The sequence below is a fragment of the Trachurus japonicus genome, chromosome 9 (genome assembly GCF_045865225.1).
Source record: "Trachurus japonicus isolate A0001 chromosome 9, Traja_1.0".
Classification (NCBI taxonomy): Eukaryota; Metazoa; Chordata; class Actinopteri; order Carangiformes; family Carangidae; genus Trachurus; species Trachurus japonicus.
Window position 1 is genome coordinate 36,921,379 of NC_140915.1, and position 25,360 is coordinate 36,946,738.

The following is a 25,360-nucleotide window of genomic DNA, read 5'->3' on the forward strand; positions in this document are numbered from 1 at the left end:
TCTGATTCTGATTCAAATTTGCATAACCCCACCCCTACCTGGTAAAAGAAGGGGCGGGGCAAGTGGTGGTTCATTTGCATTTAAAGGGACAGGCACTGAAACCATCCGTTCTGAACAGGGCTGTTTTGAGAGGATGAAAAGAGCTGTGATGTTTGATCCTTGGGGTATTTTGACCAAAGCATGTCACAGATATGTCTTTAAGACACCTGGGAACTATTTTAATTTGTGGAAAAGGGGCTTAATATGTCTCCTTTAAACATTCAGCTTGAAATGCGATGCACCAAAATAAGAGTTTAAAAAGAGAGAGAGTGAGAGAATTGAATGAAAACAAGCACTTACCCCAGAGACACTAGAGCTGTTATCTGGCATTGGAGCTAAACCATTGAAGATCATTGCAGCCACTGTTTATGAATGGGAGAGGGACAGATAGAGACAGGGAGGCAATGAGACAGAAAATGAAGAGGTAGTGAGGAGGAAAACAAAAGGGAAAGAAAAAGAAATGCAAAAACATAATGAGAATCTGGCCACTGGACGGTGCAGAGAGCACTCTGAGGACCATGCAGACAAACTAGAAAGACACTTACTTGCAGGAGGCAGCAGCCAAATTGTTTGTGCATGGCAAAAACGAAAAGAGACAAATCAGTTACAGAAATCAGTGTCAACAGAAATGACTGCAAAGCTCTGCCATTGTCAAAAGGAACTTGTGTAATGGGGGAATCGAACTTTCCCCTCATTTGCCATCCCATGCAACCACATGCATAATAGCTGATGTTAGTGATCCACATTCTGATAATCAACACAGTCAGCAACAACTGCCCATATTATACATGATACAGATGATACTGAAGAGTAAAAATTAGAAAAACAGTTTGTATTGTATCCATTAAAGAAGAACTGAACCCCAAAAATTGACCAAATGCAATATTTTGCAGGGGAAGTATTTGGACAGTTTCACATTTTTGTCCTTCAGTCTGGTGTGTGAGGCATCTTGCTACCCACAGAACAAGTTGCAAGTTTACATGCTGTTGGTGGTTTTAAATTGACAGATATCTGAATATCTATCTCTCCAGTCTGACTGGGGGATTTCAATGCTCACATAGGTAATGATGAAGGGGGTTGTTGGGAAACAGTGTGGTGTTTTGGTATTGGATTTCTGAGCTCGTCAGGGATTTGCCAAAGATTGATGATCGACTGATCATCAGATACACTTGGTGAAGAGAGCAGAGCTGTCAGCAGGGTGTTGAAGGGGAGAGCTTATGGCAGCGTTCTGGAAGGAGGCTCCGACTGCCTGATCATCAGACCTCAGTCCAGGACGATCGATGTGGATTCCAACCTGGGCCTAGAACTGTGGACCAACTTTCTATCCTTGCTTTGTTACTGCGGGGGTCATGGTAGTTTTATACAGTATATGTGTGGAGAGGGCTCAGAGAAAGCTTATGGCCATGTCCCTCTGGGGGTGCTGCTCAGGACAGTGTGGAACTATGGGCTAGCTCTACCAAGACCACTGTCACTGATCCAGTCTGTGATCCCATCAGCCATGGGGAGGAAATGTGTCCAATTTGGTGACCTCAGAGCCACGTCTCTGCTTTTTGTAAATAATACAGTTGTGTTGGCTCCAATCAGAGCAGCACCACATGTTGTGAGTTTGAGTGCCACTTTGGGTGAAGAGATTTAAAGGGGACATAATATGGAAATATCACTTTTTGAAGGCTCTTTAACATATATTTGGGTGTTTGCCTTGTCTTCCGGCCCCCAAAATGTGAACATTCACAAAAAAATCTGTAATGTGCAGGCTCCCTAGGTTGAAATCCATGTGGTTTTATGAGCTGATCCCTCAGTTGTCTTCCAGTGATGTAACTAGTTTTCGAATTTGCATAACCTCACCTCTACCTGGTACCGGTACAAGGGGTGGGGCGGGGCAAGCAGTGGCTCATTTGCATTTAAAGGGACAGGCACTGAAACCAGCTGTTCTGAACAGGGCTGTTTTGAGAGGATGAAAAGAGCTGTGATGGGGGATGTCTTTAAGACACCTGGGAACTATTTTAATTTCTGGAAAAGGGGCAGAATATGTCTTCTTTAAAGGGACAACGAGGAGTTTTGGAAAAGCGAAGCGTTTTCACACTACATTTATGAGCCTCCGCGCACCGTAAAATTCTTTGACCGGCGCAAGACGGACTCATGTTTTCATTCATCAAGAATTAAAGTCAGAGGTTCAAAGAGGTTCACATACCGTCGTAGTTCCCACCATAAACAGCGATTCTGCGGCGTTATTCTCATGACTCGCCACGAAGGAAACGCTGGTCGGCTCGACCAGCATTTCCGCCACCACTAATAATAACAAAATAACGATAGAGACAGAACGATATATTTATCGAAAATGGGCCCATTAACAAGTGTGGGTAGTGTAGATTCATCCACATTAACGTGAGACTTTTTTATAACCGAATAGAAACTCCTAGTTGTCCCTTTAAATATTTTTGGGGATTTACAAGACCCTGGGAAGACTCCCATAAAGACTAAGCTCTCAATTACCAGTCAAGCTACGTTCCAAACCTCACAGACAGTCATGAGCTTTCGATAGTGGCCCAAAGAATGAAAATATACGCAACTGAAATGAGGAAGCTCAGATATCCAGGGGGTGCCGGGAGTAAGGCTGGACTGGGGGCTGAGGGATTGATTTCTAATGGGCAATTCTGTTCATTCTTTTTAAAGTTTTCTAGGCACGTCAAACTGGTTAGACCCCGGACACATTGGAGAGATTACACTGTGCAGCTCATCGTGCCTGGGAGCAGCTCAGGCCCCCAAGGAGGAATTGTTAAAAACAACAGGGGAGGGAGGCACGAGGATTACTTCACTTAACCTGCTGTCCAAATAAAAGTGAGAAAATGGATGACTGGATAAAAGTTAGTGCCCTTCAAAGTGTGCTGTTTTCTCAGTTCAGCATCTGGGCTGATGGACCAATGTTCTTTAAGATAGAATTGCTCCTTTAAATTTAAGTGCCTCAAGTAAAATAGCACAGACTTTGATAAGAACATTTCTCAACAGTAACTTCTTACTGATAAGACAGGTGAGTGGTTTTACTCTCCTCTACTACTGAGCCCAAACCCCCACGTGTATCCACCTCCTCCTCCTTGTGGATAATGCCCCTGTACCTCCCTGAGTCAAGGGGTGAACTCACTCGGGTCTGGGGCCAGGCACTCGCACTTGTAGGCGGTGACGTAGTCCGGCTTGAAGTCGGTGTTGATCGGGTAGTATTTGAAGGAGCCCACCATCTTCTTGATGGCGTCGGAGATGAAGATGAAGGAGATGAGGCTGGAGAAGCCCTCCTCGGTGAAGCGCGTCATGTACTTGATGATGTAACTGGCGTCGGTGGCGACCAGGATCAAACACTGCACGCAGGAGTGCATGCCGATCCATAGACGCAGCTCCATGTAATCTATGCCGTTATTCCTTTGGGGGAAGGAGGAGAAGTCAGAGGAGTATGAGCCATGGAATTAGTGTTCACAACCAGCATGAAGCACTGACACTGTCTTCTTTTATGAAGCCAAACACATGTTGATAAGGTCAAATATACTACAGTTCATGTTGCAAATGTACCCACATGCTCTAAAGGTCTCTGCCAAGGACACGCAGTTTCACTATACTTAAGTACAACAATCAAAAAAGTATAGTACAAAAAGTCTCACACTACTGTGTTGGACCAAAAGTGAAAGATCCTCCAATCACCCATACAGTGCACACTGTATTTAAACTATTATGCTACACTGTACCCAGACTTCTAATACATAAAGTTCATAGAGTAAATGTTATGATTTCAACCCTGCAGGGAATGAATGCTTGAAAAACTGACATGTGTAAAAATGAAAAAGGATCACACACTCCAGAAATGTTAGCTTGTTCATCTTCATAATTATTAAATTAAGACATATTTAAAGGGATAGTAGCATTTTTTTTAAAAGTGGGGTTGTATGATCTACAAATAAGTAGTAGTAAGTACTTTAATTGCAGTAGAAGACTCTCTGCACTCCTCCCGTTAGCAACGCCAGCCCATAATAGCCCTGCCCAGAGATTTACAACATACAGTGTTGTGAACAGAGTGACTCAAAGAAACGGCCTTTTTTCACGGCCTAAAAGAGGTTTTACCTGAGAAAAAAACACACAGTTCCATTGTTCGCTATAATATAATTTTTTCCAGCCCCTCAAAGTGCAGGTTTTTATTTGGACCTAACCAGCTCACGTATCCCTCCGCCCAGGGTTAGCGCCTACCGATCAGCAGTTGGTTAGGTCCAAATAAAAACTGTGTTTTTCCTGCACTTTGAGGGGCTGGAAAAAATTATATTACAGTGAACAATGGAACTGTGTGTTTTTTTCTCAGGTAAAACCTCTTTTAGGCCGCGAAAATAGGCCGTTTCTTTGGGTCTGTTCACAACAGTCTTCTACTGCAATTAAAGTACTTAGGGGCTATTTGTAGATCATACAACCCCACTTTTTAAAAAAAATGCTACTATCCCTTTAATATTTTTTATGAGCACTGATGAGCATTGCACTTCTATCCCTTCTATCACTTTTATTTAGTTGTTTATTATTTTATTTATCCTGAATGTTTCAGGGTTAGGGTTTCTTATACTGCCATGAGTTGTTGCTAAACTGTTTCTATCTATCTATCTATCTATCTATCTATCTATCTATCTATCTATCTATCTATCTATCTATCTATCTATCTATCTATCTATCTATCTATCTATCTATCTATCTATCTATCTATCCATCTATCTATCCATCCATCTATCCATCTACAGTATCCATCCATGTCCCCTGCAGCATCACTTGGTTCTATTGACACTCACTTGCTGAATTCAAACAGGAGCTTTTCAAAGATGAGGATGGGTCCGGTTGAGCTGAGGATGATGAGTGGCTGGCCGCTGAAAAGACAGAAGACTGTGCCGGCCAGAGCTGTACCCAGGAAGCTCTCCATCACACCCTGTTAGGAGAAGGGGGGCAGGAGGAGAGGAGCTGTTTTGAAAAAGAAAGATTAAAATGAAAGTGCAGGAGAAAATAGCCAGGCCATTTAGGACACACAGCTGTTGAGTTGTGGTGTTGATGAAGTCAGCAACTCAAACTTGAGATGAGATTTAAAGAAAAGAGGAATAACAATGAAATAAAGGGGATGAGTCTAAGGTTGGGATGGTTTCCTTATGAGTGCATTTGATATAAGAGAAAGGGTGAAAATGTTGTATTGTGTCTTCACAGAGAGGAATGAATGTTTCTGTTGGTGCAAACATATTGATGCATAGTTAGCAAAAGGAGAGATGAGAACTGATGTAAAACCACACTGACCTGAACCAACGTTGGATTTATTTATGAGGCAAAGGTCAGTGACATCAGTGTTTTATCACTGAGTAGTGAAATTAAATCAGCAATGTTGTCTTTCAGCGTCTGTCACACATAAAGAAGATTGACAGGCTGAAGAAGATAGTTTAACTAAATTAAATAGAGGAAAACAGTGTCACTTGTATGAAAAACAAGCTGCCTTTGGTTAAAACTGACAATGTATCTCAGCTAACCTGATAAATATGACACGCAAATTACACTTGAACTTCCTGGGCTGACACCAGTTGATTTAAATCTAAGAGCTGCTACTTGTCTGTGTTTGTATTTGGTTCATGGTAAAAGACTTTCCAAACAGGTTAAATGTGAATGTGACTGGGATTTTAAACAGGTAATGTATTCGCCGCAAGACTCACAAAGGAATATGAATCCATTGTACACAGCTGTGTCATGTGAAACTGTCTCTGTTGGAGCTGGATCTTATTTGTTTTTATGCCATTTTCACGCAATAGGTGTGTAATGTTGGAAATACAGGTGCATCTCAGTAAAGTAGAATATGATGGAGGTCAGCGGTCTGAACTTTTTCACTATATTCTAATTTTTGATTTACTGAATTTTGGGTTTTCATGAAATGTAAGCTATAATTGTTACAATTTCAAGAAATAAAGACATGAAATATTTCAGTCTGTGTGTATTTACATTTTTTCTCAATTGCTTTGGTGCATTTCTCACATCACTATTAACATTTGCACAGCAGTTAGTGCATTACTCAGAAAAATGTGTTCAAACTGCAAAACCTAGTGGATAACCTGCAAAAGTTTGTCACTTGCTCAAAATGGATAGTTCATTCCTCAAAAGCAAGTATTCATGTCAGTGAAACTGTCAGTGTCATCAAAATGAGAAGTCCTGACACCATCGTTTATGAACAAGATAGACAAATGACTTTGTCATTTTTTTTATTTTGACAGTTTATTCCTTTTTTTTTTTTTTTTTTTTATTAGTGAAGTGATAGACAAGGTGACGTGAGGCACAAAAACGTTATAAGCACATATAACCACATAGACAAACATACAAACAATTGACATAAGTACAGACAACAACAGGAAAAGACATGCCACGTTGATACATGAATGTAGTGTTAGGTGTATGTGTGTGTGTGTGCGTGTGTGTGGATGAGGGGTAAGTGGAGTGCTATTACTTGTATACAATATGGTATATAATACGGTAATAGTGATAGTAATAATAATAAAGAAAAGAGAATAAGAGAAAGGAGCAATACATGTATATAATAATGAAAGGGGACTTTGAAAATAAAGGGACCAAAAAAAAAAAAATTTAAAAAAAAAGGAGAGGAGAAAAAATAAATAAATAATAATAATAATTTGTAAAAAATAATTTTCCTTTGTGTAGAATAATTTTCATGATAGTGATAAGTTGCAATGAGAGGTGAGGTCAGGTCGCGCCGCCGGAAGGAGGGCAAGCAGGGGCCCGCCCTGCCCCGCCCCGGAGCCCAGCCGGGAACCCCAGTAGGAGACCCACAGGGCAGCAGTGAGAGGATCTCCCATCTCTCCTCCCCCTTCCCCTCCCCTTATTTTTCCTCTATTCACCTTCCTCTCTCTTTCCCCTCTTTTCCCCCCATCATTTTGACAGTTTATTCCAATGCAAAAGAGTCAGGTCTTGGTGACACTACCTGAAAATGCTCAAGGCAGCATTATACACTACTCGTACAACCATGTGAAAACTACAGTAAAGTTACACATTACTGTATTTAGTGGAGTAACTGACACTGAATACGTATGTTTCACATTTTTACTGCAAATGCTCTTTGCAATTCTAATTTGTTCACAGCGTTGTGCAAATGAAAAATACACTACAGTCATCATCTATTTACAACAAACATAAGAAACACCCTTTGGGTAGAGCTGTGCACAACTGTAAATAATATTGCAGTACATATAGTAACTGTAAAGAGTACTGTAAATCATTCTGGCACATCCAGATGGTTCTGTCTGTCTGGCCACATATTCTCATCTACATCACTCTGTCAATTGTAGCAACAGATTCAATATTCCCAAAGATATTGTCATCCTTGCTTTAATTCTCTCATCCTTATGTCATTGTTTGCAATCACCATTGCACAAATGTCTTCCTCTTGTTGCAGAGTAAAAAAGGGCCGTCTGCTAGGTTGTCTTGTAATCCTATGTGGTGCAGAGTAAAATTACAGTAATGTACAGTAAACATGAGATATACTGGATAAACCCATATTACTGTAGTGTACAATACTGTAACAGTGCTTCCCACTTGTAAAATGCTGTAGCATAGTACCATACCATACTGTAAATATGGCAAATGTATGATACAATAACAGCAGTGCAGTGCAGATTGTTTAGTGCTGAATTACTGTCCAATACTATACATAACTGTTCTCCCTATGAAATGTTTATAAAATTGAATTCACAGTGCTTCTCCCAACATTTAAAATTAGTTTGACAGATTTTGACAAGTAGTTCAACAATTTTGTATGTAATGACTCAAGCAATGAAATGAGAACTATTAGTTTTATAGGGAGCGACTATTGTTCATTGTGACTGACATGACATAGCAAATGATAATGTTATAAAACAGCAGAGAATTGTATGAAAGCACCTGCTACTTGTCCAAAAGCATTTGCAGTTTGTTCAAAGGAAGGAGAAATTGCTACTATGATGTACACAAATAATTCATGTTGTGGAGGTTGAACTAATAGTTACAAGAATTTTCATTCTGATCTGAGAAAAGCACCAAAGCGACTGAGAAAAACTGTAAACTATATAATATATGAATTTCACTATTTGAACTGAAATGAAACAACTTATTGAGTATTGATATTCTAATATACTGTATTGAGATGCACCTGTTATTTTCTTCTCGTCTATTTTCTCCTCATCAAGAGTTAGAAGAGAAGATCGATATCAATCCAATATCTGCCTCACTAGTTAGCTTAGCTCAGCACAAAAACTGGTTGCCAGGGGAAACAGCCTAACCTGACAAGAACTATGGAAACTATACCTTGACTTGATGACATGTATGCTGATGCTGGGTAACTTGTTGATATCTAAGGGTTTTTCTTTTTACTTACATGTTGTCAATGGTAATGTGGGCACAGCTGGTGATGCAACGTGAAATCCCCATGGATTACAGCTCATATGCAGCTGTACTCTCCTAACTAGAACCTCTTTTTGTGTATATGAAAGAGTGTAATTACAACATGTTTATTAGTGAGCGTTATGGGTGCTGCATGGCTCTTTATACAAAGCTAACCAACTGCTTCAACCAAGGGTATAACCATGGTATAGACTCAACTCAACAATTCTATGATATTAACATCACTGTAATGTAAATGTACGGGTTATTAAAGAAAGAATATATGTCACATATTTTTTATTTATTATTAAGGGGGACAGATTGGTATTACCCAGATATTGGGGGGGGGGCATGTCCCACCCAAGGAATGCGTGGTTACGCCCATGGCTATCAATGTTTTCACCCAGTGTTTCTCAAAATCAGATAATTCCTACAGGTAGATGTTGTTTTCCAATAATTTTGTTTATGAAGCCAGTCATCCTAAACAAAATAGCAAAAACATTTTCCTACAAGCCATTAGACTCCTGAACCTGTCCATGCAGCCACACATATTTACTGATTCACTGACTGCTACACTCATGCACTGCACACTTTATGATTTGTTCATGATTGTTTTAAGTGCACTGTCTTTTTAGTCTCTTTATCCTACTGTATTTATCTTTTTTGTAATGTGAAGGGAAGGCATGCAAGTAAGAATTTCCCTGCATGGTATTAACATCTGTTGACTATGATGTGACAATAAACGTCTTTGAATCTTTGAAATAAATGACAACTGTCTGCAACCATAGATGAACATATTGCCGAGTCATGGTTTAAGTATTATTTAGAAAAAGTTCCATTAAACTTTTTTTAATCAAGATTCTTGAAGAAGTCATAAAACTTTCCTGAGAAGACCCCTTGTGTTGTTAATAAACCAGGTCAAATGAACAGACTAAAATAAATTGATTTGTTCTATTGCCATTGTGCTGTACCTGGTAGTTGTCAGTCGCGTCTCCTAGCAGGCCGCCGAAGGTGATGGCGTTGGTGATGCAGCCCAAGTAGATGAATAGAACGGCAGAGATGGACTGAATGTGGAAACCTTCGTAGAAATCGCTAGGCACCCATGGCAATTTCCTCTTTATGTCCAGGTACAGCCCCCCACAGAAGCTGTTAGAAATGCACATGAACAGTATTTAGGATGGACCACACATTCCACCTCTCAGCGTGAAGCATATTACTTTCTCTACAGCAGGAGAGAAGTGAACGGGTCTGCCTGACACTTCCCATGAGTGGATGAGAAACTTGTGGCAGTGATGAGCAGAGTGAGTTTTTTTTCTGCATCTTTAAAAAGACACCCCTGCATTGTGTTTTGACTCGACGAAACAAAATGAAATAGAGATTGAAAACTATACTTTCAAGACTGATTTTTTTTTTTTCAACAATTCAACTTTTATTGCGAAAACTTCTCAGACACATTTCACATCTCATCCACATCACATCATTCCCTGTTGTAAAGGAACACAGGGGGCTGGATGTCTGGTTGTGTCCAGCCTTGTATTTTCAGGCACAGCTGAAACTGGCAGTCCAAACCTGCCAAACTGACCGAAGATTAATCTTCCTATATCCCGCTGTAGTGCTCATTAGGGAGCATCTGCATGTTTTGCTGAGTAGAATTTGTACCCAGATAAATTTCCCACATTGCCAAATATGGATTAATTCATATTCAAATTTGCTTTCCGTATGCCAGAGTCGGGTTAATCTCCCGTCCAAAACCTCTCAGCGGTTTGCCATGTGGCCTGGACAACCTACCGTCCAGTGAATGCCAGCTCCTCTCCCAGCTCATGTTGCGCTGGCATCTCCTCGTCCTCAGCCAGGCCTCCTCCTCCCCCAGCTGTACCGTTCATCTGCCCCAGTTCATTCAAGGAGAACACCGACTTCCTGCAGACACGATACGGCACAGATGGAACCAAATATGGGGCATCTCAGTTCAGTCATTTGTGTTTATTTTGTGATGCAATTCACATTTCAGAGAGTTTTCAACCCTGCAAGCTTTGGCTGCTGCTTTGCTGACATAAAGGCATTATTCCACCCTGAGCCATTAAGCTCTAATCTGTGGGTTTCATTCAGACAACAAGTTTAGTTTGCCAAGTCTAAATCTTGTTGAAAATCTTGAGCCATAAAAAAGGAAAGAGAGATTTCTGTGCATTTTTGAGGTTGATAGGAATCCAACCTTTTGTCAGCCGAGGGGACTTTCTTTGGCGGTTCAATGCGGATTTTTGGATCCCATTCTCCAGGTGGAAGCACAATGACTTCATCCAGAAACTCATCAATGCCTGCGATTAGGTCCTCCCGATCTCTGGCCTTGTAGGCTACATCACTGAAGAGCTAAGAGAGGGGGGGGGGATAAAGGGGGAAATTTCATTTGGCTTATATCACGGTGATACCGATCAGTATGTAATGCTCTAATATCAGGATCTGACAGTTTCCCATCTTCTGTAACGCTCTCTGGAGACTTGTTAAACATAAATTGTGGAAGCTATATCGACATTTTGACCTCAGTTGGATCACGTTCAAAAACAACTGTCAGTCAGTAACTAATCATGCCCTGGAAATATTGCCAAGTGCACAAGAGCATAACACAGAAAAAAAAAAAAAAAAATCAAAGATTCTAATTGGCAATGACTCTGGCACCGGTCCAGTTCTAGTTTAGTAACTGGTCACCTCGTACTGCACAGACCTTAGGTCATTAGGACTGTAATCCAAAAAAACAGCACTAGATAAATATCTGAGTGAAACACAGCAGGTGTCTGCAGCCGGGGGAATATTTTTCCCTCGAGTGCTTTGTGGTGCCTTCATTAGTTTCCTCCCTCCCACACAAACAGCCCTACTTGATTTTACTCTGCAGAGCAATCATGTAATGTATTGGAGCCCAAAGGCCCTGAACTGCCAAGTTTCTAAATTGACTCAAATCCACCTTATAACTGCACATGGGTTTAATAGATTACATAGAGCTGACACTTAAACTTAAATTAAACCACCTAATGAGACACATGTTTTAGCGTTGAAATCTTTGGCTGTCTGCATCATTGTGGTTTGATACACACAAAAACATACCCAGATGTTTTGTCACTGTATGACAAACATTGGTAAAAAAAAAACAAAAAGAAAAACTTAGCTCTGTCAGACCATACTTTAGCTCAATGCTAATGTCAGATCACAGCAACAATGCTCTCACACTTGGTTTCTAGCCAGGAGCAGGTGGTGTTTGTCACTTCACAAGAGCTTTGACTAATGAAGTGTTTTGGAGACAAGAGATTCTAATGCACCATCTGAACAGTGCTGCGTCTTCAGGGCAGCCTGGAGGCTACAGCAAGCCGGCACCAGCTACATAGTTAGCATGCTAACATCAGTAGGAGAAAAGGAAGTTCATATTCAGTCTTCACTCACAATGAAGCTGAACTTACAACTCAACATTTGCTCTAGACTGGTTAGTACACAACTGATAATGCTGCTACTGGTATTTGGTCATTACTTGGCAAATAAAAATTGACATTGGATGATGGTGATGTAGGAAAGTGTTTTGAGGATGTTAGTCCTCGATTTCATGTAAACTACCACTGTCAACATCAGTGTGATGCTGGAGAAGTCAGAGCATCACTAAAATTATTAAGATTCATCATCTGAACATCAAATTTAATAGTGCTCAGATATTAAGTCTGAACTAAAGTGGTGGACCAACCAGCCAACCAGCTGACATGGTCATACACAGACCTCTATATATTCACAAACATAATTTTAAAATCAGAATAAAGGTCAATTTCAAATGACCAAAATTACCAACTGACTAACTAACTATTGCCTATGATGTGGCATTTTTTAACTAAGCAATAGGTCTACAAAAACCTAACACATTTGGCTCAATTATGAATAAAACATGACAGTTACAACTGCATTCAGCAGCCAGAGTAACACTCCCATGAGTGAGCCATGGGTGGCTCATTATCCCAATAGAAACCCCGCTCCTACCTGATGCTTAACAATCAGCATCACTTCCAGACATAATTAAAACACAGTGGGTATCCCAGCGGATCGGCACGCTTAAGCCCACACCACACATGCTGCATATATATCAGCTTCCTCTGCAGCTCAGTGCTTTTATAACATATTTATAAAGATATGTCTTTCCACAGGTTAACACAGACACAGCATGTGTCAGTGTGTGTTCTCTAACAAAAGCAGCAAACATTTTCAAAAACATGAGAGTTACTCACATCATCCACCATTAGTGTTGCTATGGCTCGGCCGATCTCATTATACGACTTGGCCTTTCCTTGAGGTCCCAGCAGAATAAACAAGAATCTGTGCAGCGATGAGACAAACATCAGGGATGTGCACGGCTGACTGCGGCAGTCTGTGAAAATGACTTTGTTAAGTGAGGGTGAAGAAGCAACATGTCATTTTTCTTACCTGGTGGGCACAGGGACCTCGGTCAGACCTCCTAGCGTCGTGGCCTGGGCCAGGCGGACGAAGGCCACAAAGGGTTTGTTGAGGAAATCCACTTCACCAACCAGGACATTGGACGCCTCTGCGTCTCGAGGGATCTTCTTCATGAATTTGTTTTTTAGCTACAGAAAACAGAGACAAACCGAGATAGCTGCAGAGATTCCACCACACATCATTTTTGATACATACATATTTTATGGTTTACTTTCTATTGACTTTTGCAGCATCCTGTTGTTACTACAGTAATATACTTTATTTCTGTGTTCACTAAATTTTGGCAGATATTCTTCAGTTGCAGATTCTTGAATGTGAGGATGTGTGATGCTAAGAGAATATATTGAATTAATAATAATAAAAAAAAAACACTTTTTCATGCTCTTTAAAGAAGGAACTATGCGAGTCTGGTCGCTTTTCCGCTGTTTTGCTAACCCTCATCCTGGCCATGTGCATTTGTTTACAACAAAGCCGTCAAGAAAGCAATCCATAGAGCGGTAGATAACGTTATGTATCATATATGATGTTACGACATGTGTATTTGTGTAGTTTAATCTGTCATTAACAACAGATTACAGGTTACGGGGCGCGTTTGTGTCACGGTGCTACAGAGATGAGAGCTGGGTAACCGGGGCGGCGGCCCTGATCTTACAAGGTTGGTTTTCAGCCAAAAGACGCTACAGTATAAATGACACGCACATGAAAGGCAGAGAGCCTCCATTCTCCCTCGTAGTTAAGTCATTTATTAAACCATCACAATTACTCCAAAGTGATGCTGTAGAATTGTAATAAAATGAATGAATGAATGAATGAATGAATGTATTTTATTTTCGAACATGTATAAAAATAAAAATAAAAGAAATTGTATGTAACTATTGTACATACAATAGATAGAAAAAAAAGAGAAAAAACCAAACAAAATATTAAAAATAAAGAGCTAAGACATAACAAAACACCGCACATTGTTCGAAAAAGGAAGTGGGAAGAAGTACAATACTTATTTTAATTTCCCACCCCTTTTATCTGCTCTTTGGTTTGCAACTATACATCCTAACTACAGTACATAATAGACCTATATAAGTATATACCATGTGTAACCTTAATAAATATCTATATAAATATATAATTACAAGATTAAATATATGCTACATCATTATCCATATAAGTATATAATTACAAAAATATATTCTATATAAATATCTATATAACCAAAATAAATACATACTACATACATATCATCATTGATATAAATATAAATATATAAGCTATCTCCATAACTAAATCTTTACCCTCTATACCATATACTAAGTTAGTTACAATATATCAATCAACGCTATTCTACAGTTTATATAAATTTAACCCTTATCATCCTCTATTAACATGCTTCCTCTTCCATATACTTGTGTAAAAGAAATTTTTTGTACCTTTTTTTAAACAGATTTATATTTGCACTTTGTTTTATTTCTGTCCCCAGACTGTTCCACAAATTCACTCCACAGCTCGAGACGCACATACTTTTCATGTTTGTTCGGACTTTCGGTTTCTTAAAATTTAGTTCTCCCCTTAGATTATAACACCCTTCCCTTTCATTAAACATGTCTTGTATATTTTTGTCTTGTAAAATGACCTCTGACCTCACGGGCTGATGAATATCAGGGATTACATGACAATCCACAAGCAACAGAGGGGCGGAGAAAAGGCAAACTAGACTAGACAGTATGTTGGGATGCAACAAGGCTGCAGGAGCATGCTGGGAAAATTACTTACTGAGAGGAAATCAATTCATGTTAACCATTGTCACTTAATGGTTTGTGAAAGAGGGGCTGATTATATGAGATTATTCTTGCTTTTGCTCCTTTTCATTCAAGGTTTGAGATTTAGAGTTGGCACTTCAATTGTTTTGTTTGTTCAATGAATGAAATAAACGTCAATTCATCAAAAAAAAAAAAAAAAAATTACTCCAAAGCTGTTTAATTAAGGTAAAAATGTAGCATTGTTAAGCTACAAATCCTCTTTAATGGATATCGTTACTTTTGTAATGTTATAGAAATAATGATCAATAAGTTAATCAAAGAAATACACGTGAAATGAACTGATGAAAATAACTTGCAGTCCTGCATGTGCCTTTTCTGTCAAGTTATCTTCTGCAGATGATGTTGGTGATGTCGACATTGTTACTAACTTTCTGTCTAACCCTGGCAGATGAGTCTGGAGGGACATCGTTAAAACAGCAGACGTTTGTAAGGTAACAACTCGACAGCATTGCTCTGTGGGCAATAAATCTCCAGAAGCACCAATCACAGTGGCAGGACAGCTGTGACAGAAAGAGGCACGGCGAAGCTAACCTGACCTGTGTGATTGCATGTAAAGGTGTGGCAGGAAATTGGATGGCAGCACAATAACACTCAATAATAATGGAGAGCCTTGCCAATAACCCACAGCCCGAGTCCGCCGCTACATGTGAGGGACAAGCACGCGGACCGGACAATGAGATCCATGTTTTTCCTGATGCCGGCTCAATATTGACACAGACAATGTGGCGTGCACACACACACACACACACACACAGAAACAAACTGTCACTTGTCCGCTGTTACATGTGACCTACTGTAGGCCTGGTAATACAATCTGAACATCCAGCCAACCACTCATAACTGGGGTACTCGGAACTGGACAACCAGTACTTGTCCTTCTAGCTGCCTGTAGTTACAAATAAAGTTCGTAGCCCACATCACACGCAGCTAAACACATTCTCATTCATTTATTTTTACGCATTAGTCATAACACTGAGTGACACTTAATGTTGACCTGTCTGTTTAAAAGCCCGGCAGCCTAATCCAAGCAACAACAGCACGGCCTTGTATCTGTTGGAGCATGTGTCACTGGGTTTAAGCCACGTTACTGCATTGGACAAAATAATGAGAGTTATGTGTGTGCACGCCTCCTCCATCGCTGGCTGTCACCTTCACTAGCAGCTGCAATGCGAGATTGATGCCACTTAGGATGGAGCTAGCTCTCATCGCTCGGCTGAAACATCGATGCAACATAACACTGTGCTTTACTGAGACATGAGGAAGGTAATCTCACCAATCATGGAAAGCAACAAAGTGGAAAATGAATAGAGATTGCTTCCATGCAGATAAATAGATCTGTGCTATTAAAGGAGACAGGACCATGAATTTGGCATTTACAACACCACAGCTGCACTAATAGAAAATATTATTTTGTATATATTATTATATTGTATTTCCTAAACATTTCAATATTAGTATGTACTGTAATGTTAATATAATTCAATGTACTTGAGATGTAAACAAAGGGATATTTAAAGTGACAGTAGCGACTCACCTGATCTGTGCTGGGAGTATCTGCAATATCATTCATACTTCTACTCTGAGCATGACCTGGAGGGAGAAAACAGCAAGAGCAACATGAGTAACACCTTCATTAGCTGTCACATGCTTTAGCAGAGAGGGAAACGTCAATCAAAAAAAGTAATACAATTGAAACTTGTTTTTTAAATCACCTGCACGGTTTTAAGGTTTTACGGTATAAGGAAGGATTTTCCGAACAGCAGTATTTCTCATTTTAATTTGGGATTAAGATCTTATCTTGCTGAATCATGATTTGTTACTAGTGATATGTTAACAAAACACTCAAAAAGGCACTGACACAATTGGAGTTTTCTTTAGCAGCCATAACTCTTAGAAGATAAGGTCAATAGAAAACACAACATCTGTTGTGTGTTGGAGTGCAGAATTCACTTTAAACGGATATTTCAACATTTTGGCAAATTGGCCCATTGCCATAATCCCTATAGTTTTAGGAGTAGGTTTGTTACCTTTAATTGTCGGTGCCATCCCATTAGCCTCCGTAGCGTAGCTCTGAGCAGCTCGTGGCTCTGCTCCGCTGTTCTAAAAATATCTTGCACCGACAATTAAAGGTAACGAACCTACTCCTAAAACTATAGGGATTATGGCAATGGGCCAATTTGCCAAAATGTTGAACTATCCCTTTAAACTCTTTGAGACGATGCTGCCAATTGTCTGTTTTTTATTGCAGCATTTTTATACTAAATATCTGTAAACTCAGAGTCACTGTGCCACTGTGTGGCCACACACTCTGTGAAAGCTGCTGGGTGTCAGTTGGAGCTTTAGAGCTGTGAATGGATTTAAAGGGATAGTAGCATTTTTTTTAAAGTGTGGTTGTATGATCTACAAATAGCCCCTAAGTACTTTAATTGCAGTAGAAGACTCTTTACACTCCTCCCGTTAGCAACGCCAGCCCATAGCCCTGCCCAGAGATTTACAACATACATTGTTGTGAACAGACCCAAAGAAACGGCCTATTTTCGCGGCTTAAAAGAGGTTTTACCTGAAAAAAAATACACAGTTCCATTGTTCACTATAATATAATTTTTTCCAGCCCTTCAAAGTGCAGGAAAAATGCAGTTTTTATTTGGACCTAACCAACTGCTGGTCGGTGGGCGCTAACCCTGGGCGGAGGGATACGTGAGCTGGTTAGGTCCAAATAAAAACTGTGTTATTATAGCGAACAATGGAACTGTGTATTTTTTTTTTCAGGTAAAACCTCTTTTAGGCCGCGAAAATAGGCCGTTTCTTTGGGTCCATTCACAACAATGTATGTTGTAAATCTCTGGGCAGGGCTATGGGCTGGCGTTGCTAACGGGAGGAGTGCAGAGAGTCTTCTACTGCAATTAGAGTACTTAGGGGCTATTTGTAGATCATACAACCCCACTTAAAAAATATGCTACTATCCCTTTAAAGGTCCTATATTTTAAACCTTTCTCTCTTTTATTTTAGGTGTCGATCCATAAGGAGATACATTTGTGACAAACAAAAACTGAGCCAGTGTAGTTTTACATCTCCTTTCTCAGACTTCTTTCTGCTCTACAGTTCAGTGAGCCAATCAGAAGAGAGGAGGCTATAAGACTCTTTTTTTCTTAGTGATCCAATCAAAATGTAGCAACTTTCAGGTAAACACCCAGAGAGACCAAATCCTGCACGGTTGGATGGGTCTGGGTGTGTGGGGCTTTGAACCTGAGTCAGGGTGGTGACTGCTTTGTTGTGACATCACAAAGTTACAGACTTGATTTAAAAGCTTGGTTTCTGAATACACACTATGTGAACTTTGAGACTTTCACAATATCAATATAGAATCTGCTTTATAATCAGGAATAAAATTCACACCTATAATCTATGAAACTGACTTTTCCATTGAACAGGGCTCATAAAATACTCATAATCTGTCTGCCTAAATAAATCAATATATTACCATACCTTATACCTCAAAAGAGAAAAAGAAAGACAGAGGGAGAGAGAGATACATATAAGCTCAAACCCCAGACCAACATCCCAGCGACAGTCACTCACGGAGGCGGCCATAGCTGGCAGACTGCTGTTTCATTCTGAGGTCTTCTGTGGATCGGTTAAAGTTGGCAACTGGCCCCGGAACTGGACCTGGACCTGGTCCACCTCGGGACCCTACATTACGACCTGGCGAGGGAAGAGGGGGGGAGAAAAAAAGACACAAACAGCAACAGAATGTTTAGAGGTAATGTTTTATCATTTATCTGTGAGATGAGACCAGGAAATGTCACAGCGGTAATTAGCTCATCAAACATTAATACACTCCCTGTGGAGGATGTGAGCCTTGTTGACTGCAGGAGTGCATTCATTCATTTGCCACGAGAGGCAGATAAACACACACTGAAAGAACATAATGAGGGACCAGGATGGGCCAGTCAGCCATGAAGAAATAGCAGGGGGTGTATCTCTGGGATGTATGTGAACTGTTATTTCATGTAATGGCATGCAAGTCATGCTGTGCAACGTTGTATGTAGTCTCATTACCATGGAAACAAGATGTGACAAAATGTCCACAATTCAACATCTGCTTAAATTGTACAGATGGTTACATGCAAAAGCAGAAGTGTCTGCTACCTGACCTGATTATTGTTTGTCAGTGCTGCAGATCAGTGTCCAGCTGAAGGGAATACCGGTCCTGTTGTGTGGTTTTGGACCTAAATGACAACTTGCAATAGCTACAGTACAGGTAAGCACACTCACTGGTCGAGGAGCTGGACTTGCCGATATCGGCTAGCGAGCGGTGGATTGGCTTCTTGGTCTGGTGTCGATGTTTCCTCAGCAGCACAAAACTGATCTGGTCTCTCAGGTCGGGGGAGATCATCCCCTCCTCTATCTGCCTCTCAATGATGTCATCTTAAAAAAATAAAACAGACATTTGTCAGATGTTAGATGAAGAAATATGACATGAAGAGAAGATCTTTTCATCAGTTTCCTCCCACAGCCCTCAGATAACGGTCGGCACATTCATAAGAACTCATCCTTTACTCTACTTGCACACATCATGTTTACTTCCTATCGTTCATGCTAGAAGCTCCCACCAAAATACATGAAAGACTCATCTTTAAAGGGATAGTTCAACATTTTGGCAAATTGTCCCATTGCCATAATCCCTAAGTTTTAGGAGTAAGTTTGTTACCTTTAATTGTCGGTGCAAGCTGTTTTTAGAACGGCGGAGCAGAGCTGCGGAGGCTAATAGGATTTCTTGGTTTCCCTCATCAAACTCATCAAATACACAATCCAATAACTCCAAAATGCTCTCGTGGACAAGTTGTGACCTGCACATTCACCACGCCTACTAGAGATGCGCGGATAGGCAATTATTTCATCCGCAACCGCATCACAAAAGTCGTCATCCACCCGAACCAACGTTTTTTCAAAACCACGCCCGCCCGCCATCCGCCCGTTGTTGTATATCTAATATATATATGTATATATTTTTATATAATTGGTTCAACCGCCACCCGCCCGAATCTAATTAAAATATATTTTTTTGTCATGTCATCCACCCGACCGGCGGTTTATCCGTGGACTCCGCGGATGTGCCCGCAAACCGCGCATCTCTAACGCCTACTCCTAAAACTATAGGGATTATGGCAATGGGTCAATTTGCCAAAATGTTGAACTATCCCTTTAAAATTAAAGAACAATTATGAAAACTCTTATAATTCCCATTTATCCTCTAATAAATGTATCCATTTTTAACAGAACTGCTAAACTGTTGACAAAATGCTTAGAAATGCAAACAAGATCCAGTGCAAGTCATTGTTAAGCCATATGAATTGGCAATTGGTGTAATTGTGTAATGTTAATGAACCTGTTAATATTTTAGATCCTCAACAATACATCAGTGATGCGTCTCTGGCTGAATAAAACAGACCTTACTGTTTATCAACAGTGACTACTGAACTCTTCCACAATGAGATGTGCATGTTGACTAGGAAAGAAAAAAGTGTTCCCTGAAAACCTCACCAACTATTTGAGGCAGCGAGTAGCCTTCCAGGTCCAGCAGCACCGTTCCTGTCTGGAGACAAGTCCTCAGCTCAAACAGACTGTGCAGGGACAGTGTGGACACGTGGGGTTTACTCCACCTCTCGCCTCCCTCCTCCACCTTCTCTTCGAACTTCACCCACCTGAAGACAGCAGCAGGACACAGAGAGAGACAGAGAGAGAGAGCAGGTGAGGAACACACAGCAGCAGAGTTACCAGCAGGCGGCTGTGAGTGGGACAAGGACAATTGTCTGAGTCAGACTAAACTCACATAAGGTGAGACAGTCTCCAGGGTGTTCCCATCTTTCAGTACAGTTTATCATGTAATGGCTTGGTTTCAAGCAAGTACATTAACAGCTGTTGTTGACGTTTCTTAATTAAGATATTTGAGCACAAAAGAAAGAAAGAAACTACACCTGCAACCACACATGCAGTTACCTGGGGGTAGGGTTGCAGTTATCTATTATTTTTTGTAATCGATTATTTCATCAATTAATCAATTACTCAATTTATCAAAACAAAAAAGAAAAGTCCTTGAAAATGAACAATCAATTATTGTGATGTACTGATGTGTCTACTACTATCAATCTTTGTGCATTTTAGAGTCCAGTCTCTAATCGTGCTGATTTGATGTCTTCTACAGTAGGCCTATCATCTTTCTTTCTTTTCTATTTTTCTTGGCTTTACTCCATCTCGCCTTTGATCGCTCTACTGAATTCTGATGATGCCATCCGTCAGTCATAAAGGTCCATGTGATTCACTTCCTTGTATAATGGGAGTGTAATTAATTAACCAAACCTTTGATTCAGGAAAAATTGCCTTGATAATTTAACTTAATTATTCAAATTCACAAAGAGGCCCTGGCTATGGCTTATACATATTATAACACGACAAAAGAACTTGTCACTGATTTTAGAAGGAAAAAGACACCAGTCACTCCGGTATTTATCAAGGATGTGGCTATCGAGGTTGTCCCCCACTACAGATACCTCGGCAATGTGGATAACAGGCTGGACTGGAAAGAGAACACCTGTGCCATTTTTACAAAGGCCCAGTGTTGTGTTGCTGTTTTTCCTCAGGAAGCTACGGTCATTAATGTTAGCAGGCCACTCTTGAATGTGATTTTTCATAGTATTTTAGCTAGTGTGCTTTTTTATGCTGTTGTCTGCTGGGGGTGGGGGTTGAAGTCTGAAGACAGACACAGGATCCACAAAGTTATAAAAAAGGCAGGATCATCATCATTGGTTTGCCTCCTGACTCCTTAGAGGTCGTCATGGAGAAGAGAAGGAAACTCTGGAGCATCCTGCACAATAAGGACCACCCACTCTGTGGTTTTTACTATCAACTGAAGAGTTCTTTTAGCAACAGACTGGTGATGCCAAGATGTTCCTCAGAAAGATTCAGGGGGTCCTGGTACCTGGTGCAGTGAAGTTTTTTAATGAACATTGTTGTTGATTGTTGTTGATTTCTGTTGTGTGCTATGCTAAGTAATGCATTGCATTGTGTGTTGGATGTTTGTACGTACAGGGTGACGATTAATTTCCCTTCACAGGGATTAATAAAGTAAACCAACCAACCAACAATTACTTTAAAGTGTCTAAATCAGACTGTGGTACAGTATAATGAGATCTGGGCCAATTCATTTTCATTTTCTCCCCCCAGCAATTGTCCAACAGAGGAACTGCATCCAATCACTCAGCTCAGCAAACAGTGAAACCACTTCTTACACTCTCTTCACTTTGTCCAGAACACATTTAGCAAATTTTATCAAACTGCAAATTATGAGTTATGTTGTCAGGTGCTGCTGGTCAACATAGGTGTTACTGATTAACATGTTACCATGGTAACATCAATTTCAGACCTGAGTTAACGTGGGAGAAAGGCCTTAACAATGTTAGAGTTGAAACCAGACATGGTGAAGCAGCATTTACCTACCAGCAGAACTGAAATCAGCCCCAACTGTAAGCATTTTTAAATCCAGGTTAAAAACATTTCTCTTTGTGCTTCTGGCTGAGCTCTTTTAAAGAATTATAAATCTTAATCTTGGATTTGCACTGTAAATCCTCTTTATTGTTTTAAAACCAACCAATATTTCATGCTGCAAACTTATTTTTTATGCTCTATTTTAGTCTAGTTTTTATATTATTATATATATTTTTGCTCTATTTTTCCTGTACTTTCTTTTATAATTTTTTCTTGCTTTTAATTGTATGTTTAATGTATGTATGTATGTAATGTATGTTACAATTTTTACTATTTGGGGTTTCATTTCAATTTTTAAAGAATGTAGCCTATGTTTTTTTTAATGTTTATTTCCGTTTCCAATTCTTACTGTTAAATGTTTTGTTTTTATGTAAAGCACCTTGAAATGTGCTATATAAATAAAGCTGCCCTGCCTTGCCTTGCCTTGCCTATGAGCCAATTTCAAAAACATTGCAGGAAACATAAAATGTTCTCTTAACTGACCAAAATATTTTTTCTGAAGAGGTTTTGGATGAGACATTATTCATGTAGCTGCAAAAACATTCCTTTTACACCAGAGATAGAAAGCAGACAGTTGACTTTTCAAAGCAGGCAAACTGCAGGTGGAGCCAATTACATCAATCATGGCTCTGCTGAACTGAAATGCCAATCACTGTCTCTGCCTTAACATTGAGACTACATTACAGACACAGTTTATGTTATACATTTGCAGTCTAGGACAAGTTGGAATACTTTTGTAACTACCAGCACAACTCTGTTACTGATGTCTATCACCTTCTATTGGACTTTTTCTGGAAGTTGGACAGTTTTCTATTTTTTTCAGATTTCAATAGTGACTTATAGAAAAGTGATTTCCTGAATGTGTGTGTGTGTGTGTGTGTGTGTGTGTGTACTCATGTACCTGGCCGACTCCTTCCACTCCAGCTCGTCTCCTTCCCTCTGTAGAGTGTCCATCTCAGTGAAGAGTGTCGGTGTGGGCATGTCATCTTCTTCACTCAGGATGTAACGTAGGCGCTCGGCAGCTGGAGACACTTGAAGGAATGAAACACCGTTATTGAGATTTTCCACCATTTGTAAATATCATGTAATAGAGTTTGAACAGGTTTCAATGACCTGAAGATGCCTGTTAAAAGAAAAGAGCTGTTATTGCTTGACTCTCACGTGTATGCCGTCACTTTTGTGTCGTCTCTACTACACACACAAGATGGCAGGTTTAATGAATCTCACACTGACAATACAGGTTAGATGATTTTAGAGCATTACAATCATAAACCCAGAATAAATGTGTTGTTGGCTCATTGGGATCAATGGGATAAACGGTCGAGCAGTGCAGTGGTAATGTCCAAAATATCTCCGACCATTTATTTTTGTAAAGAAATCATCAGGGGAGACATTACTATCCCTAGTGTCTTTCCAGGATGTTTAGGACGAGTTAGGCTGTCTGAGGTGATTACATGCAAAAACACAAAGTTTAGACTGTTTATATTGTACACTATATGAGTTCAGTGGTGTGTCATAAGGATTTGAGTCATGTACCATAGATAATTGATGTTTTTTGAGTGTTTGTTGTGGTTGAAAGAATTGCCTGCATCAATTTTAGTAGCGTTTTTTGCTCCCCCCAACACTGGGTGACCATCAGGACAACGATTTAGGGGTCAAAAATGAGTTCTCCTTTAAGCTGTGATTGTTGTATTGTGTGAAATTGTGGTCCTCGTATGTAACAGAAATAACGTTTAACTGTTATCAAGGCTATAATGTTATATGTGCACTCATCTGCAGCGTCTCTATTCTTCATTTGCCTCCAAAATAAACAAAATTTACTGCTGCATATATTTTTCGTATTCAGCGATGAGCCACAATACGCCAAACTTCCTTCGGGTATCCATGTATTTTCTCTTCCGAGTTCCTGCAGCGTGAGCGCAATGTTGTCAGAAGTTGGAAATTTCCGAGTTGGGAATTCCGACCTCCGAGTTGTTTTGAACTCAGCATTAGTATTTTTTCTGACCAGTTGATGGACTGAAAAAAATGTGTAGCCTATATAACGTACACTTGCCGGGTGTATTATTTTGTGACGGGACTTTTTGAGTCAAGTAACAGGGAAACGGTAACCTTTTTGATTATTAATTAGCACCATTGGTAACGCCATTTATTTATAACGCCGTTATTCCCATCACTTGATAGTACTTGTAGGTTTTTTAAATCTTTTGGCTGGTATCATTATATCACATAGCCTCATCTATGAGTGTACAAAGTGATCACCGGTATGATCCTGTGCAACTTCAATTACGCCTTGTTCGGATGCAGCTGTGGTCGGTTATATATCATCTCATTATGTAATGCAGCAGCAGCAATGACTGCTACTGAATGACAACATCCGGGTCACACATCAGTACCTGATTATAGCTATTCAATCATGGGCCTGTTGTACTTACAACACATTTCAGTTGTATGGAGGTTGTACTGGAGCCCATGTTCATTAATGCTGTAGGGTGATTACATGTCAGCTGACCACCATGCTGCTAACATATGGACCGAGCACCGGGCCAGTCCTTTAATGCCACCAGCGAGTCAATGATATTGAATCGCTTTAGACACAGTGGCCAAGTGATGATTAAATCAATACAACAAAACCAACGGAAATGAATGACAACTATTATGACTACTCATATCTCAGTGAGGTAATTATGTCGCTCCTTCTACCAGACGAGAACTCATTTGCTGTTTTAGTAGAATCCCTGAATGTCCAATGAGAAGTGTTTTCACAGCCTATACATAATTTATACATGAACCACACACACACACACACACACACACACACACACACAGGTTGTGTAATAATGTCAGTGCATGCTATAATAGTGTGACCGGCTGCAGTTTTGCTGTGGCAGAGGGGGCAAAACTTCAGCCAAAGCAAACTCTTCTCCATTGTACAGTCTGGATGTGTGAGCAGGCAGCAGTGATGTGAAGTGTGGACCAGGGGCTGATCAGCGCCTGCTACTGCTATTTGCTTTTGTAAGAGCAAGGCATGTGATGGCTGTGTTTTTTAAAAAGGTTGGGGGGGTGGGGAGACAGAT

The 25,360-nt window shown here is 40.1% G+C and overlaps 1 protein-coding gene across 2 annotated transcripts in view; it reads right to left on the reverse strand.

The window, feature by feature from the left end:
* The window catches only part of slc4a5a (solute carrier family 4 member 5a), a 50,342-nt gene that overhangs the window by 14,651 nt on the left and 10,331 nt on the right, over positions 1-25,360 (reverse strand). Inside the window, exons 4-16 of one of the 2 annotated variants that reach the window (XM_085787665.1) lie at positions 23,188-23,317; positions 20,286-20,446; positions 19,017-19,169; positions 18,321-18,443; positions 16,276-16,331; positions 12,898-13,055; positions 12,702-12,789; positions 10,661-10,815; positions 10,240-10,368; positions 9,423-9,597; positions 4,848-4,981; positions 3,179-3,450; positions 340-374 (exon numbers count right to left, since the gene is read on the reverse strand). In XM_085787665.1, the coding sequence (XP_085643791.1) occupies positions 340-374; positions 3,179-3,450; positions 4,848-4,981; positions 9,423-9,597; positions 10,240-10,368; positions 10,661-10,815; positions 12,702-12,789; positions 12,898-13,055; positions 16,276-16,331; positions 18,321-18,443; positions 19,017-19,169; positions 20,286-20,446; positions 23,188-23,317 (1,769 nt within the window). Of the gene's footprint in view, positions 1-339; positions 402-3,178; positions 3,451-4,847; positions 4,982-9,422; positions 9,598-10,239; positions 10,369-10,660; positions 10,816-12,701; positions 12,790-12,897; positions 13,056-16,275; positions 16,332-18,320; positions 18,444-19,016; positions 19,170-20,285; positions 20,447-23,187; positions 23,318-25,360 lie in introns of both variants that reach the window. The other variant, XM_085787664.1, reaches the window with a different exon arrangement.